The sequence below is a fragment of the Temnothorax nylanderi genome, unplaced genomic scaffold, assembly GCF_030848795.1.
Source record: "Temnothorax nylanderi isolate EJ_2023f unplaced genomic scaffold, tnyl_v1.0 TNYL_tig0093_pilon, whole genome shotgun sequence".
Lineage (NCBI taxonomy): Eukaryota > Metazoa > Arthropoda > Insecta > Hymenoptera > Formicidae > Temnothorax > Temnothorax nylanderi.
In genome coordinates, this window is record NW_027249155.1 from 424,650 (window position 1) to 440,588 (window position 15,939).

At 40.2% G+C, this 15,939-nt stretch overlaps 1 protein-coding gene across 4 annotated transcripts in view; it reads right to left on the reverse strand.

Annotated features, from left to right (window-relative positions):
* The window catches only part of Milt (trafficking kinesin-binding protein milt), a 44,659-nt gene that overhangs the window by 23,453 nt on the left and 5,267 nt on the right, over positions 1–15,939 (reverse strand). Inside the window, exons 1-3 of one of the 4 annotated variants that reach the window (XM_071710868.1) lie at positions 15,518–15,791; positions 11,295–11,399; positions 9,900–10,004 (exon numbers count right to left, since the gene is read on the reverse strand). In XM_071710868.1, the coding sequence (XP_071566969.1) occupies positions 9,900–10,004; positions 11,295–11,399; positions 15,518–15,617 (310 nt within the window). In that variant the 5' untranslated portion in view covers positions 15,618–15,791. Of the gene's footprint in view, positions 1–3,856; positions 4,047–9,899; positions 10,005–11,294; positions 11,400–13,257; positions 13,410–15,517; positions 15,792–15,939 lie in introns of those variants that run through there. The other 3 variants (XM_071710870.1, XM_071710866.1, XM_071710867.1) reach the window with 3 other exon arrangements.

Here is a 15,939-nt window from a genome sequence, read left to right on the forward strand (position 1 = left end):
TTCGTGAAAGTAAAGAGGTTCCGGGCATTAGCGGCGGAACGGATGTACATAAAAATTACAATCGCAAAGAGAAATAAGCATTATATTCGACTGAGCGTACTTGGTAATGAACGATATCGGACGATCTCCTTTCGCAATAATTTCGGCCTGGGAGATCGATCGCCCTAAATCGACGAGATCGTCTCGTCTCGGCGCTTTCGCCGCTCGAAGGCGGACACGCGCGATTCCGTTTTCGATGAATTCGTTTCCGAAACGATTTCACTAGCGATGCACGAATTCAGGGATAGCGCGAAGGAAGCACGAAAGGAGATGGATGAGCGAGTCCGCTTTCGAGGCGGATGCAGCAACCGATCGAAGTTACATCGGGAACAAGCTTGACGTGTATGCCGCGATTAAAGTAAAAGTAAGTCGTGAAGAAGTCGTTGCCATCGCCAGGTCAAACTTCGTCGGATATAAGCTTCGCGCATTACAATGCGATCGCCCGTAGACGAACCGGTCGATTATCGCAAACGAAACGCTATTAATATTAACGCTAACCGTTATCGTCACGTCTCATTGCGCAATAATTGTCCGAGCCACGATTTGCGCGTGAGTTAAAAAATGCGGAGGACGAAATTGGCGGTCGTTTAGTCCGATAGGAACTTAAATACGGATAGGATATTCTGCATGCACGGAGAAAATGTATTCTCCACGTAGCAAAGTATGTCTGAGCGATAGTTCAACGGTATAGTTCAACAGCATTCTAAAGATAGTTTTGTACGATGTAGTCCGACAATATTCTAGAAATAATGCCAACTGACAAGACTGAACGAGTGTTTATACGGGCATTAAAAAGTGGAACATCGGGAAGAATAATTACAAAAGGTATAATGCATGTGGGGACGTGCACAAAGAACGCACAGCTGGTGAACTTTTATCGCGTCACGCATACGTTTATCATACACACAGAATCTTCGTGAAGGTGCAGATCACGATTGAGCGATTGAATTGTCGACAATGATTTCTCGTACTCGAAAATGAACCGAGTAAACAATGATAAGAGCGGGATAATATCTCGCGAAAAAATTTCTCATGAATAATGTATACATGTATACATATAACGACATGCGCCAAGTACACTGAAAAAAGGTTTTGGTTATAATAACCAAGGCTTGGTGAAATAGCTTCAACTAAAGGGTTTAGTGGGTACGAAATAATTTGGTTAATGTTAACAAATTTGGTTAACATTAACCAAATATTTTGTCATAATCACTAAACCCATTAGTTGAAGCTATTTCACCAAGCCTTGGTTATTATAACTAAAACCTTTTTTCAGTGTAAAAGTTAAACAGCAGGGTATTTCCCGATACATCGCTCAACTTTCCGATAGAGGAAAAAGTGTATCGCAATTACATCGGTTACGATAAAAAGAATAACTAAGTTTATGTAACTGCGTATCGACTCTTTGCAAATCAAAATTATTTTTCACAAATGAGCGCAAATATTTCGTCTTCAACTTAATCTAATCTGGTGGATCAAATATGAATCATGCAATTTTTATAACTTGAAAGATTTATGGGGACCCGAGAAAAATAAAATTTGCTGATTATAATCGTGCACTGATTCGAGTGCTTGGAGAACTACAAAAGACTGTCGCAAAGTATTGTATCAAGTCCAACTCAAAATAGGTCTGATTAATAAGACACTTGAGAGAATTTGACGTCAAATAAATGTAAAGGGGTATAAATCGTAATAAACATTTATGTATAAAATATCATAATTTGAGAGATAACAGGTACTTCTAGTACAAGTACTCTTTCTTAAGATTCAACGATTTGTAGTAATACGCAATACCGTTTCTCCTGTACATGTGACAACGGTGATAAAGGAAGTGTAAATACACAGCTTCTTCGGCTGACGATTGTTAGCGCAATCAACTAGCGCGTATACTTCGATTTATTTAACATCGTATCGCGAAGAAAAATATGTTCGACTTACGTTAAGGCTTTTTCGATTTATCTTATGTTTTTATTTATCTTGCGTTTATCAATAGAACGCAATTGATTCGCTCCTTTTGATTTATCTTTCGTTTATCAAATAACATGATCGTTTCAATCTTAACACAATTTTTAAAACATTCACGTCCGCGCGAATTGACAATCGAAATTAAAGTCTGAAAGTAAATATGGAACACTTCGATTGATTTAACATTGCGTCTTGAAGAAAATTATATTCGACTCGCGTTAAGGTCCTTTCAACCAATTTATTTTACGTTTGTCAAACAACGCGATCGTTTCGACCTAAATTTTCAGAACACGTTTACGTCCGCAGATTGACAGTCGAAATTAAAAGTAAATAAGTACAAAACGGAGAGATGAAAATATTTAGCGACATCGATCCTTACATGAACGCGTCAAATAAATTTCTATTTAAACGCGAGCGCTATATTCAATAATATTTGGATTCAGATTAAATCGGAAAGATTAAAAATCGATCGGGATTGGAGGCACCCGGAAGGCTCGACCGGTTCGCCCGTTCGCGGCATCGAACATGAACGATATCGACGTTAATCGCGAATTAATGCATATGCAACGTTAATTACGCATTGCGACCGGCAAGAAGTAGGGAGAAAAAAAAACTAATTTCTTGCGTAACGGTATAAGAATGCTTAATTTTTCGCCGTGATCGCTGGTGCGAGAATGCTATCTAACATCTAACGGCTGCTTTGCGCGAGTGGATCAATCGCGTTCTATTAATAACAGCCACCGTCGAGAAAAAGTAAAAAAAAAAAAATAATCGAAAATTACGTTTCCGAGCCGGCGAGTCTCCGCGCAACGAATCCGGCGCAGCTCCCTCGGAAGGAACGAGTTGTACAGAGGGTTAGGTCATCCCCTGAGACTTTCAAGGCCACGCGGGAAAGACGGGACAGAAATAGGACCTTACTTCATGGAGAACTGCATCCGCGCAGCGTCCAAGTGGGAAAGCGTCGCTTTCCCCGCTTCGCGTCGTCTTTTCCCTATTTTCAGAGTCGACCGCAAAGGTCGTTATCCTGCAATCAGTGACTCGTTCCTAGCAGATTGTAACGCATGCAGAAATAGATATAATTTAGATTTCTTTTAAATAAAAAATAATTTTTTTAAATTCTTAAAAATAAGAGAATCGCTTTCTACGTAAAACTATCTATCGATTATTTTTGATAACTGGTGATACCCGATATACGATTATCGTAAAAAAACGTATCGCGCAGAATGACGATTTGAAAAGCGCATGAAAGTCTGATGATAAATTCATAGTCAGTTCTATCAGGAATAAAACCTCGTAAATTATACTACGAATAGAATCTGCAAAAATTTAGAGAATCTTATGAAAAAACAGACTATTAGTTACTCGCACGCGTTACTCGTTCCTCTCTTCTCACGCGCACGATCACCACGGCAGACGAGGCTGACGAGGCTCATCAGCACTTGGCGACAAATTTTTTGCCTCGCGCTGTCGATTATCGCGAGCACCGCGAGAGCGATAATTCGTTTCGAGACACATACGGGCTGCGACGCGGGAGAGGAGAGAAGAGCGCGGGTTCGATCCGTTCGCGACCAACTTCCTGCTGCTTCCGCAGCGACCTAACCTAGGCGTGCCGGGTAGCTGATCGAGCTTTGCTCCGACCCGGGGAATCCGACTGTCGTTCCCCCCGGGATAGATACCCTAAGATTAGTCGCGACGTCAACGATACGAGTGCGGAGCAAAGGTTACCGAGACGCGACTCATTGTACGAAGGAGCTACGTTCTATCCACCCGCCGAGAAAAAATCTCGCAGAATTCGGACACGGGCGGCGACTGCCCAGCTCGGTCCTGGCGCATGCTCGACGTACGTACGTACCGTGGACCGAAAAAAAAAAAAGCGGCACTTGTCGGTCGCGCGTCGAACGTCTTCACGCGCACAGAGATTCACGACCGCCGCGCGCTTTAAACCTCGCGATAGCGGGCGTGACGCGTGGCGCGAGCGGGTGACGAGCGCGCGGCGGATAACGAGACGCAGAATGACACGAACGTTACGGCTGCACGAGCGTGACTGACTGAACTGTCCGAACTGAGCTGCGCGCAGCGTGGCGCGAGCCGCGCGAGGCGGTCGACCGACCGGCGAACGCTCGTTTTGAAGTTGGCCGCGTCAACGTGCCACGTGATTGGCAGGATGGCCGGACCGCTTCTGCTCGCGCGAGTGCAGAGTACTGCAGAGTGCGTTGAACGCGCTGCGCCGCGCCGCGCCGGGGAGGTAACGAGCGAGCGAGCGAGCGAGGGAAGCTCGATAACGAGGAAGTCGCTCTCCTCGTTGGTCGCTCGATGCGACAATCCTCGATAAGCTGAGCGATAAGATGCGGACGTCACGCTCGGGACGCGCGTTGCGCGTTGCGCGCTTCGATAATGTTCGATAGAAATATGAAATTAACACTTTGCGGTTCTATGATGAGTTCAACTCGACAGATGCGTTGCGGTGGCCTATTGCATAAGAGCCTTCTTACACAAAATGGCATAGCATAAGACCGTCTGGACCAATCCAGCATCTAGCTAAAAGTCTTGACTAGACTTTATAGGCCTGTTCGTTTTAGCTGAACTTCTTGCACGGTTCAGCTTTCCTCTTTTTCTTAACACGTTGAAGAGAGAAAAAGAGAAAAGATGAACTGTGCAAGAAGCTCAGCTAAAACGAACAGGCCTTTAAGATGCTCATTGGTCTAGAGACGTGATTCTTAAATTCGTTCGCAAGATAAACGTGCACACAAATTCTGTTCTTATGAAAAATCTACAAGTTGATTGGCTAAAAGTCATACTCACAACTTTTCTGTAAGAGCAGAATTTGCGCATAAGTTTTCTTTTGCGAATGAATTAAAGAATCGGATACCCCAGGCTTATGCTATGCATATGCTGCTATGCTATTTTGGGAAAATCCTAAATTGTTCAAATATTCAAATTTGTACGCGATTATAATCGGTTAATTGTATTTTTGGAACCTCCATAAACTCCTCCAAATAATAAAATTTTTGTTATCTATGTTAGATTAGTCGATCAAATGAAATTGGAGATAAAATACATGATCTTCGCTCATTTGCGAGAAATAGCTTGGACCGCAACGAGTTAATAAATGATATAGGATTTTCTATAGGATTTCCACTTGGATATGTGGGCTCATCAGATGAAATTGGGGATGAAATACTTGATCTTCGCTCATTTGCGAGAAATAGCTTGGACCGCAACGAGTTAATAAATGATACAGTATTTCCATGTGGATATGTGGAATCCACACAATGTGCACACGGAGTTATTGATGCTTTAATATATGAATTTACGTATATATCAGAGGATATATGATCTGATAAGCACTTAAGTTCACGCGTTAAAACATCATGATCCCGTAAATATTGAACGAACGTTCAATATTTTAAAAAATCGAAAGTTTATAGAGAAATATAGAATCTATAGAGTTAGATACATAATTGTTGCTAAAATTAAAGATATAGAACCACAAATTGGCAGTAGAAAATTCTGAAAAGCATTCGAGAAGTTTTGATTTTTTTAAATCGACCAGAAAGACCATATTCCGAAAATCTCTCGGAATGTATATGTATTAAAAATACGAGCAATGTCTGCGCAATGCAGGGAAAACGGCGGCCTGACGCGACCTGACGTGACGTGAGAAGAATTAGATCAAGGCTGTCGTGTCGTTGCAATAACCATTTCGCGGCATATTGTCTTTGACCATAAACGACTTGGTCACAACACCCTCGAAATTCTCAATATTTATTTTCAAAACGTTATATATATAATAACTATATATATTTATTTAATACATATATATGTAATATATAGATATTAGTTATTTTTTATGCACACATATTTACATATTCTATTCTAATAATCGCAGCACCCTCCCGTATATCTACTTTAAAAACATGTATTAATCATTTTTTACATGTATTAATTTAGAGATATTTTAACCGATATTTTCTTAGCACTCAAAAGTAATAGTGACGTAATGCGCGGTTATTATTTTCAACCGTGTCAAGTAATTGTTATGCAAAACATTGGTGTCAGAATTGATTTATGTTTCATGATAGACGATAATCCTTTGATATTTCGTGGCCAGATAATCGTGACTGGAAGGAATGCGAATCGCTTTGTCAAATTGTCCGATCGTCGAGGGTAAACAAGCGAATATGAAGTGCAGGTGGGGCGTCCGACATTTTCAGGATATGCCGCGAGAGTATCTGGAAGATATTCCTTGAGAAAGCAATGCTCTTTGCAGGATGACTTAACAGATAACTGCGATTCTTAAGGTGCGAAATGGCATCCGCAGTTCTTACTCACGAGATTTCTATTTATTATATTATTTATATAAAAACTCTGTAGAGTTAAAGATAATACTGCTTTATTTTATATCTAAATATTTCATGTGAAATTTTCCTAAATAAGTATTGCGATATGTTTATATAAACAATTTGTAGAATTTTTAGATTTTTTGTAATAATTTTGCATATTATAATTAACGAACCTGATACTTATTGTTAGTGAATATGTGTAAATACAACAATTTATATAAAGTTATGTGACAATCGTATAACAACCTGTGAATAAAATACACATTTCTCTTTTATGTTAGAAGTAATTAGAAGTGGGAAGCGGGAGCAACTATATTTCTATTAAATAGTTCAATATATTACAGATGCCAAATACTCGATATTATTCAAGATGCCACCATGTCGTCTTTCATACGATCTAATGAAGATCCATAATTAAAAACTCGAAATTGATTTTCTCCTACTATACTGAAAAAATGCTATATAAAAAGCCGTGAAATATTTTCACGGTTAAGACACAAATGATCGAATAAAATCATTAACCGTAGCAAACGTTTTCTATCTTCGATGCCGCGATATCGTGAAGTTCGTTTGATTTCCTTGTTTCTTCAACCGATGAGAAAAGCGGCGTCTCGAATCGGTCGGAGAGACAACAGGATAACAGGGACGGCTGAATAGCGCAATTAAACGACAAACTTGCGAATACTTTCTACGTCGGGTGCGATGAAAGGTTGAATGGAGAAATCACGGAGCGACGTCAGAAAACAAGAATCGTCGTGAGAACCGAAAAAAAAGGAACTTTGTATCGTCCTTTCTGGTTCGGTGAAATTTCACCGTTTTGCACGGTTCAAGGAAAAGGTGAAAAGACAAGGTGTATGCAAAATAAAAACGAGAAAAGTAGAACGGTTAGAGGATGCATCATATGCGTTACGGACAACAATGCGATCTCGGGCGCGTCCCACCCGCGCCGCGCGCGACTGTGAGAGGATTCTCATTATTACTTCTCGGACGCAATAGCACGGAAAACGGTGATTAGTTGTGCAAATGGACAAACGGAGCAGCCTCCGGCAATAACATAACTAAATCCGATGTGGGAATAAGAGAGGGAGATAAGAGGAACAAGAAATTTTAATCATTCAACGAAGATTAGACGATTGGGGCAAATAGACTTCTCGTAATAATAAAACACGAATATTACGAATAGAATATTGTTTCCGCAAGTAACTTTGAAAATTAATATTAGGGATATATATACACAGTTAATAAAGTCCCTTAATTGCATATTAATTATACGATTATTGAAATCTATCGAAGTCGAATAAACAGTATTTTTTTCTATTTGCCACTTTATATAAATGGTTTCACATAAATAACTAACGGCTAATTAACAAAATGAAAATATATTTATTAAAATTAATAAGAACTTGATAAAATAAATAAATAAAAAATTATTCTATGAGCAACGTCCAAACGATTATTCCACGATTATTTCTTTCGATACATGTAATTGGCTTCGGGATTGTCTCTATCTTTGCTTTTTCTATTAATTAAATATACTATTATTTTTCGAACATTTATTTTAAAGTAGATCGCGCGATTAAACGCACGTTTACCGTAAATAAAATACACGCTTAGGCGCAATTATCTTTACGAAGCAAAGCAGAAACTCATTCATTATACGGGAGAACAAACATAATTCATTATAAAATCTATAACACGTCGTATTCTCTTACTTTGTACGTGTGTGATGTTACATGCCTAATTAATACTGCGTTCTTTCACGATTCTAGAATTCTACATCACGATGGCAGAGTGTATGTTCACGTCGATGAAATTTGATAAATAGATACGTGAAGCGAGAGAGAGCAATGAAAGGTTCGATGATGGATAGTAGAGGTAGAGAGAAGGAGAGAGAATAGAATACCACTTTCGTGTACCAATTACTAAATAGACTGGTACATCTTGGATACGGTTCTCACCCGTATTCGTCGATAGTCACAAGAACGGTCGACCTGTCTGCGCGTAAATATCTTCCGCAAGGATCCGAGACGTTCCGTACAAGTCGGCGACGTTTCCTATTTACATTTTTAGAGGTTCGGACTTTGCGTTATCTTTGTTCATGCTGCATGATGAGTAAAACGGGAGATATTTTTCTTATACAACAGGACACCGAGCTATCGATTGAGCCTATTATAAATTTAATTGGGGCCTAGCTATTATTAAAATCCAATCATATCTCGGTTGAACTAAGCCGCTCGATATAGATACTAAATTTATCTTACGTATCCTTTTTGAAAGGAACTAAAAGGCCGATGTATTTTTCTCAAACTACTGAGGAATATATTAGCTTTGTGAACAAAACGAAAAATCATTTAGAAAGTAGCTCTGTCTATGCGTACATTTCTCAATTGATTAATACATATAAGGTATCTGTAAGAGGTGATATGCAAATTTCACGCGTAATATTTAAACGGAACGTATAATAGTAGGTATTATGAACGTATAATAGTAGGTATTATGAAACAATGTGTCTGGATGTTCATTATTCATACCGAATAATCGGTATGAATAATGAACGTCCAGACAATCGTGACAATCTTGAAACAATTCACCCTGCAGACGTGCCTGGCACATAAGTCAAATCGTTGGTATTAATCTCAGATATTATTTTACATACGTACGATACGATCATTCGTGTCGGATGTTAACTGTACGCGGTATCTGGAGCGCGGAAATGAAAATAAACACGGTGCTTCTCGAGGCTACGGAAAATCGGTAATCAACGACACGCGAGATATCTCGTCGGCGACACGTGCCTCGCGAATTGTCGCGCAGCGAAACGAGCGGAATCATCGCTCGTGCGGGAAAATCGTGCCGAGCCGTCTCCTTTCCCTTCCCGTTCGAAAGAATCCCTCGCGGAATCTTTCATCGGTTGGTCGTTTCTCGGCGTCATCAGCGGGCACGCGTTTGCAACGTCCGGACATATTATCCGTTGCAATAATCCGCCACTTTTCCATCTCGTTTAGCAAGATGGATTTCTATACGCGACGCGCGTCTCCGTGCACTTTCCACGCATCGCGGAATGGCAGTCGCGCGAACAAACGGCGATTGCCATTGCGCCGCGGAGCATCGCAGGCCGACAGTTTTCCACTGAGCGACTTTGATTAGATTTACTCCGCTCGTTGCATTAACATCGCAACGTTCCCCGATGTTTACGATCGAATCTTGCTTCTTGTTTCCGTTTCTTTCTGTTCGCGGCGTTTCTTCAATCTCATTGCTATTATGTGTTTTAATTGCGGCAATAAGACAGCGCAATTAGGCGTTAATTACGTATGTTAAACGCATCAATCAAAACCTTACTTTCATAATGAAAGAAAAATAAATTTCTGCACACACATACACACCGATTTTTTACTTAAGCTTTGAACAGATTGATCTTACATTCTTACGTGGGGAAATATTCGGAAATCGTTTCCGGCCTCTCCGCTTCGCTTGAACTATTCGCCCAGCTTATTATATTGTGCTATAATCTATCAAGAAATTTACAAATACTGATAAGGAGGTTGTACTTACTAAAGTAGTTAAGAGTCTCCCGGATCTGATCCGGCGATAGTTTCAAATCAACGTCCTCCGACTTGAGAGCAGGCGCCGGGATAAACCAATCGGCGTTCTCGTATCCTGTAAATACAATGCGACACAATGAAGAAACAATCTTTTAAAATCTTGCTGTTAATATCGCGTACATCATCATTATCATCATCATTATCATCATCATCATCATCATCATCATCGACAGTCGTCGCACGATTCGAATTCGCGCAATCTAGATTACCAGTCTACTGAAAAACACGGAGATTGCAAAAATGTGTTAAGCGCGCCTCGGTTTGCAAATTGCGATAGTATACTAACATAGTATACTAATATATACTCGAGGCAGCGTATTATCGTGCTAATTAATGCGGTAATCGTATCCGTTCCGAAGACGAGTAACAAAAACATCACTGCCCGCGCGTTATAACTCACGCGGCGCGCGGCTAAATGTACTGTTGCTAATTGGCCACAACCCCCGTCGCGAGGACGCACCTTTCTGGAGCTTCGCTTTATTGACGGGACACGCGATACGGGCCACCATGGTCAGGTTAATGGTTCACCATCTGTGGCACGTGCCACATTATTGCCCGTGGTTCAACGCACTCCGGGGAAAAGATCACGCAAGTCCCTGCAATGTGTTTCTTGTACTTTCACACGTCTTATGCTCTCTTTCTTTGCAACATGCGATTGCACGCGAGGTTTATTGTTTGTCTCCACTTCCGATTTTATTACTATCCTTTGTACGTCTGTAATTGCAACACGTTTTCATGGTGTTCTTCCGCGTTTCGGATGACGCTTTGCAATTTAATGTAATCCTTATCTTCGGGGCTCCGTAAAATGTCATTTGCGAGATGCGGTTCTAGACAGACGGTAACTGGACAGGCTTCCTCGGTTAATTAGAACGCTGGAAATTCGATCGGCCGCACGTTGTGGTCTTCTCTACTCTTATTGATTTTCAACATCCTACTTTCTTGATCATATAAAACGCGAGTCATTACATTAGAAGTTTACAAACATCGATAAAGCTGTGTCAGTGTTTTTCTTTCCGCAGAAATTACACTTAATACTCAAAGTGCCTGCATATTTTCATAGTCGTTTTAATCGACACGAGACGCCGATACAGTTGAGTTTATCTGACACCGATAAGATTCGTCGAGATTATTAGCACATTTATCGGTAACTGTATTTTATCGTTATCGATAAATTCAGGAATATACACGTGCAAGAGAAAAAAAAACAGAAGGAATTCAAGGTTTCTCCGACCGCGGCGAGCGGTCGCGCACTTTTTCCCTTTGCATTAAGCACACACGCTTTACCTTTCACCTCGCGTTTCCCGTTTTCCTATTAAGTAAAGAGAGAAGCAGAAACGGAGCTCACCTTGGAACTGAGTTAAGGTGTCGGCCCGGAGACGGTATCTCGGTATTTGCTCTTCCAACAGGCTGATTATCTCGACTTCTGGCAGCTCCTCGCCACTGCACACATCTGCAACAATCAAGCGCAGCATCCACCGTGGCGTTACTAAGTACGCGAAGGCGCGTTTATTATGCGCGCGCCATAAAACGCGGTTCCGCTTCGAGTCGCGGGCATAATCGAGCGCGCGTGCTACGCGTCATCTCGCGACTCGTCCCCTATACGCAAGCTCGACGTCAGGTGCTACGAGAATGTACGCATCGCGCGTTACATCCTCTCACCGCGTTGGGCTCGCTCGTGAAGGAAACGGAAAAAAAAAAAGATCGCGCCGTTCGATTCGACTCGACTGCGCGCAAGTGCAAAAATTAGGATGATGACAGTGCGATCCAATAATAGCGTTGACGGAATAGTTTATGTCGCGAGAAACGCTTAAGTAGCAAAAACGGACGTACGCGATAAGACGGGAACATACAGGCTCTTCACAAAAAGACGCAATGCTTTTGAATTACTATATTTACGCTACTGCATTACGTACATTGATGATTTTGGTGTTAATTCCTGACAGCTGGTAGTTTAATGTAAAAACGTATTCAATGTGAGAGCAATCTTATTCAATATACAGAGTAAATATATTCAATATAGAATAATCTCTAATCGGTATCTCTCTCTCCGTAATTCATGGATACTGACTGGGCCTCCCTATTCTGGATTTAAATTTTAAATCCCTGAGATTTTTATTTATGGAGATATCTAAAGGATTACATCTACCAGAATAACCCTTGCACAATTGAAAATTTAAAAATCACCATTCAAACCGCTGTAGAAAGGATTCCTACCGCAATTCTCGAAGAAGTGGTGAGCAATTTCTGTGGACGATTGGATATGGCGGCGGCTGCTAATGGATCTCATATTGAATATTTTTATATAATATCGAACTCCCAGTCGTCAGAAATTGTTCAACACTAAAATCATCAATGTATATAAAAGTGCGGCTGCGTCTTTTTATGAAGATTCTATACGTATATTCGCGCTATCTATCGCTTTCATGAAAATAGGATGAAGCAAACGAGAGGTATGAAAATTCATGAAACGTTATTACATTGTAATGATATTACAACGCAAATGCGCACATTTTTTACGCTTGTCTATCGCCCTCCCGCCCTCTCATCAACTGCGCAACGTAGCGCAACGCATTATCATGAACACGCCTCTTTCCGTTATTATTGTAAAGTTATTTTCTGTCGCGCGTTGCGTTGCATGCGCGTTAAAATCTTCTACCTTGCGGTGTAAGACAAGTGTGCGTGACCTGAGTGACAAAAAGCGTTTGCTTGCGGTACAGCAGGAAACGGAGGAGGAGGAGATTTGTGCGGCTCACCGCAAACGAGGGTACCTTCAACGGAGGTTGCATACCACATCAACGTGTTTCGTGCGAAGCGCATGTAGTTACAGAGCTTCAGAGTCGATCACCTTGCCCGGGTACGATAAACTTTGAAGATGCTTAACGAAAATTCAGTGAAATACCGTCACGCCGCGGCTCTTTTTAACGTCTTCGTGATCGAGCCTCGAATAAAATTTCAGAGTCAAGATCCATTCAATAGTAATCGATGGAAATTGTTTCTAGCTCACGATCAAGTTTAATTGACAGAAATTATACGTAATCATTTCTACAATTAGAGGTTGTTTCAGACTTTTCTTTAAGAAGAACTCTAAATCTCACGTTATCGAGAAATTGATCGTTAAATAAATATCTATCAAGAGGCTCAGAGGCTTAAAAATCAAATAGAAGGTAATAGGGGCCGAGCTAGGTTTGGTAAGATTTATCGTTAAAGTTCAGTAAAAATGGAATATCGCCCTCAACGATGTCACGAAGTCGCTTCCGGGTTTGCTCGAGATTTCAAGTCGGCGCTATTAGCTAAGCAGTACTACTGACCTGACATTGTACGGAATTCTTAAGAGATCCTCGCATAGTAGTCATATAATAAGCGGAACGTATCGACCGAGAAAAAAAATCGCAGGAGGTAATGGCTTTTTCTCAGGAAAACGCGGCAACGCAATCTATGCAGCGTCGGCTCAACGCTGCAACTGCTGAGGCTGGCCGCACCGGGAAGCGACGTGAGTCTCGGTTTCCGTGAACTTTGTACCTTCGGGATACAGCTTCTCGCTCTATCCTTCTTCTCTCGTGAGACTGAGATGACCCGCGCACGAGAGGAGTATCGCGCTGCACGAATCTCTCGCGAGTTTAGCACATAATCGCGATGATGCCTCCAGATTAAGCCTGCTCCGATTGTTCGGCGCGTGAATGCTAGCGCGCACTTTTCGCGAAAATGAATTTCCCAGATTCCATTAATAAGGAAGAAAAAAACAGTTAGGTCGGTCGCGGCCGGTTCCCAACGTCTTCGTTCGAATTGAATTATGGAAACCGGATCGCGCAAGACTTACACCTGGCTGATTTATGTATTTATGTCGCACGGATTATGACACGTCGATAAGGTAATCAGAAATGCGCAAAAGTAATCTTTGCCCGTGTGGTCCAAATGACGTATAATCTCTGGATTCGTGTAAGAAGATACAGCATTTTTTGATATATAAATTGATAGCTTGCCAATTCTGACAGAATATTAAAAACATCTATTAATAATGTTTGAATTTTGCCCACTTTTTCCAAACTTAGTAAACTGTGCGCCGATTTTTTGTTAGTCCTTGAAACACAGCTCTTTGTTGGAACAGTGAATCCACATATTTAAATCGATTTAAATATGTGGACTTACTGTTCCAACAAGGAGCTGTGTTTTAAAGACCGACAAAAAATCGACGTATAGTCTACTGAATTTGGAAAAAGTATACAAAATTCACAGACTATTATTATTAGGCTACTAAGATCCAACCTGGACTTTAAATGGCAATTTCTCTAATTGCTGTATATTACATCATGTCCTATTTCACATCTATTTTCGTTGTAGTATTATTTTCCAGCTAAATTTTCGAATAAATCTCACGTGAAAATAAAAGTTAGGTGAACATAAAGGATTTATCGGTAATCTAAAAGTTCTAATTACACGATAAGATTCGTTAAGCCTAATTTTGCTTTGCGAACTATTTTGGTATAAGCTATCGAATGTTTAATTTTATGTCAAAGATCTTATATCAATCTCGTACATTTCATTTATTGCTCGGTTATTATCTTATTAAAAAATAGATATTATGAAAATACAAAGTAAATGTTATTGTTTGTAAGTAATCTTTACTTCTGAATCGATTGAATATTTGTACGTTCATAATAGTCAATCTTTCGATATTTTAAAACTTTATCTCACGTGATAAAAAGTTTTCCTTTAATTAAAAAATAAAAATAAAAATTCAGCTTTCGCGTTACTCTGCTCCATTTATATAAAATACGTATATATAAGTCTAGATTTTATTTCTATTGGTCTTAAATTTAAAAAGGTTATAACTTGCTTCTATTTTTCCTCAAATATACATGTTTATTGCTCGTACTGAGCTTGGATTCGCCAAGTCCAAATGACCATGCGGATCAGTGTGCTCTCTCTATAGAAACGATAAAAATAGCATAAATCCAGAGCGCGTGCTGCCACATACTGGCAATCGTGTGCAGCAGGAAGGTGAATCAACACTCACTACAGAAGATAATACCTGCTAACAAGTTGGTATCGATACCTGATATCGTTACCAGCTGCTGATCGCATTGGTATTTGATAAAGGAACAAGATGTATTTTTGCGCTTTGTCATATGTATAACGTATTTTAACAATGTTCGTATCAGCAGATCCAAGCAGAATATAATCAGAACGTAGTAAAATATATTTTGTATATATTTATAAAATATATATTGTATTATGTATATTTCGCATGCGAATGTTTTCATGAATTTAATTTTAACCAAAATAATTCAACGCGATAAATTATTACTTCGCATACGATTAATAATTAACAATCGTAAATATATAGTAATTATTCATGCCCAACCGATAAAAGAACTAATTAGTTCTGCAATCAAAAAAGATTAGCGTTGAATCTCTAATTATTTCTTTACTTTCAGATCTTGCCGATAAAACAGCTCCGTTTCAATCCGTTTCTCAATCACGTTTTACCCTTTTGCACGCGAAACGGATGTAATAACGGAAAAAATAATAATTCGCGCAGCCGAGAAATATCGCGAACGGATATCGTACCATCTCGCCACTTGCTTAGCACAGCCTCACGTTTCTCGAAGATCTCTTTGAGCTTTGCCGGGCCCTGGGGCCTTCTCGCCTCTCTCGTGCCTAGGTACATAATCTTGGGTCCGGCGCTAGCCGAACTCTCCGCCCTTCCGCTCTCTTCATCAAAGCACCTTCTACCGCTATCAGCGAAGTTCGTTGTCCGCGAGATTCACGAAATTCGATTCCAAAGCACACAGATTACGTAAAACGAAACGAGACTGGTGCAGACCATCGCGGTGCATCGGCCGTTTCGCGACTTACGTCTATATTTCACGTCTGATAAAAAAAACTTGCGTAATTAGAGACGACGACCCGATAATTTTACAATTTGATTAATAATAAAAAATCATTTGATTTTTGAAAATACAGCGGTGCACTCTGTGTTTTGCAAAATA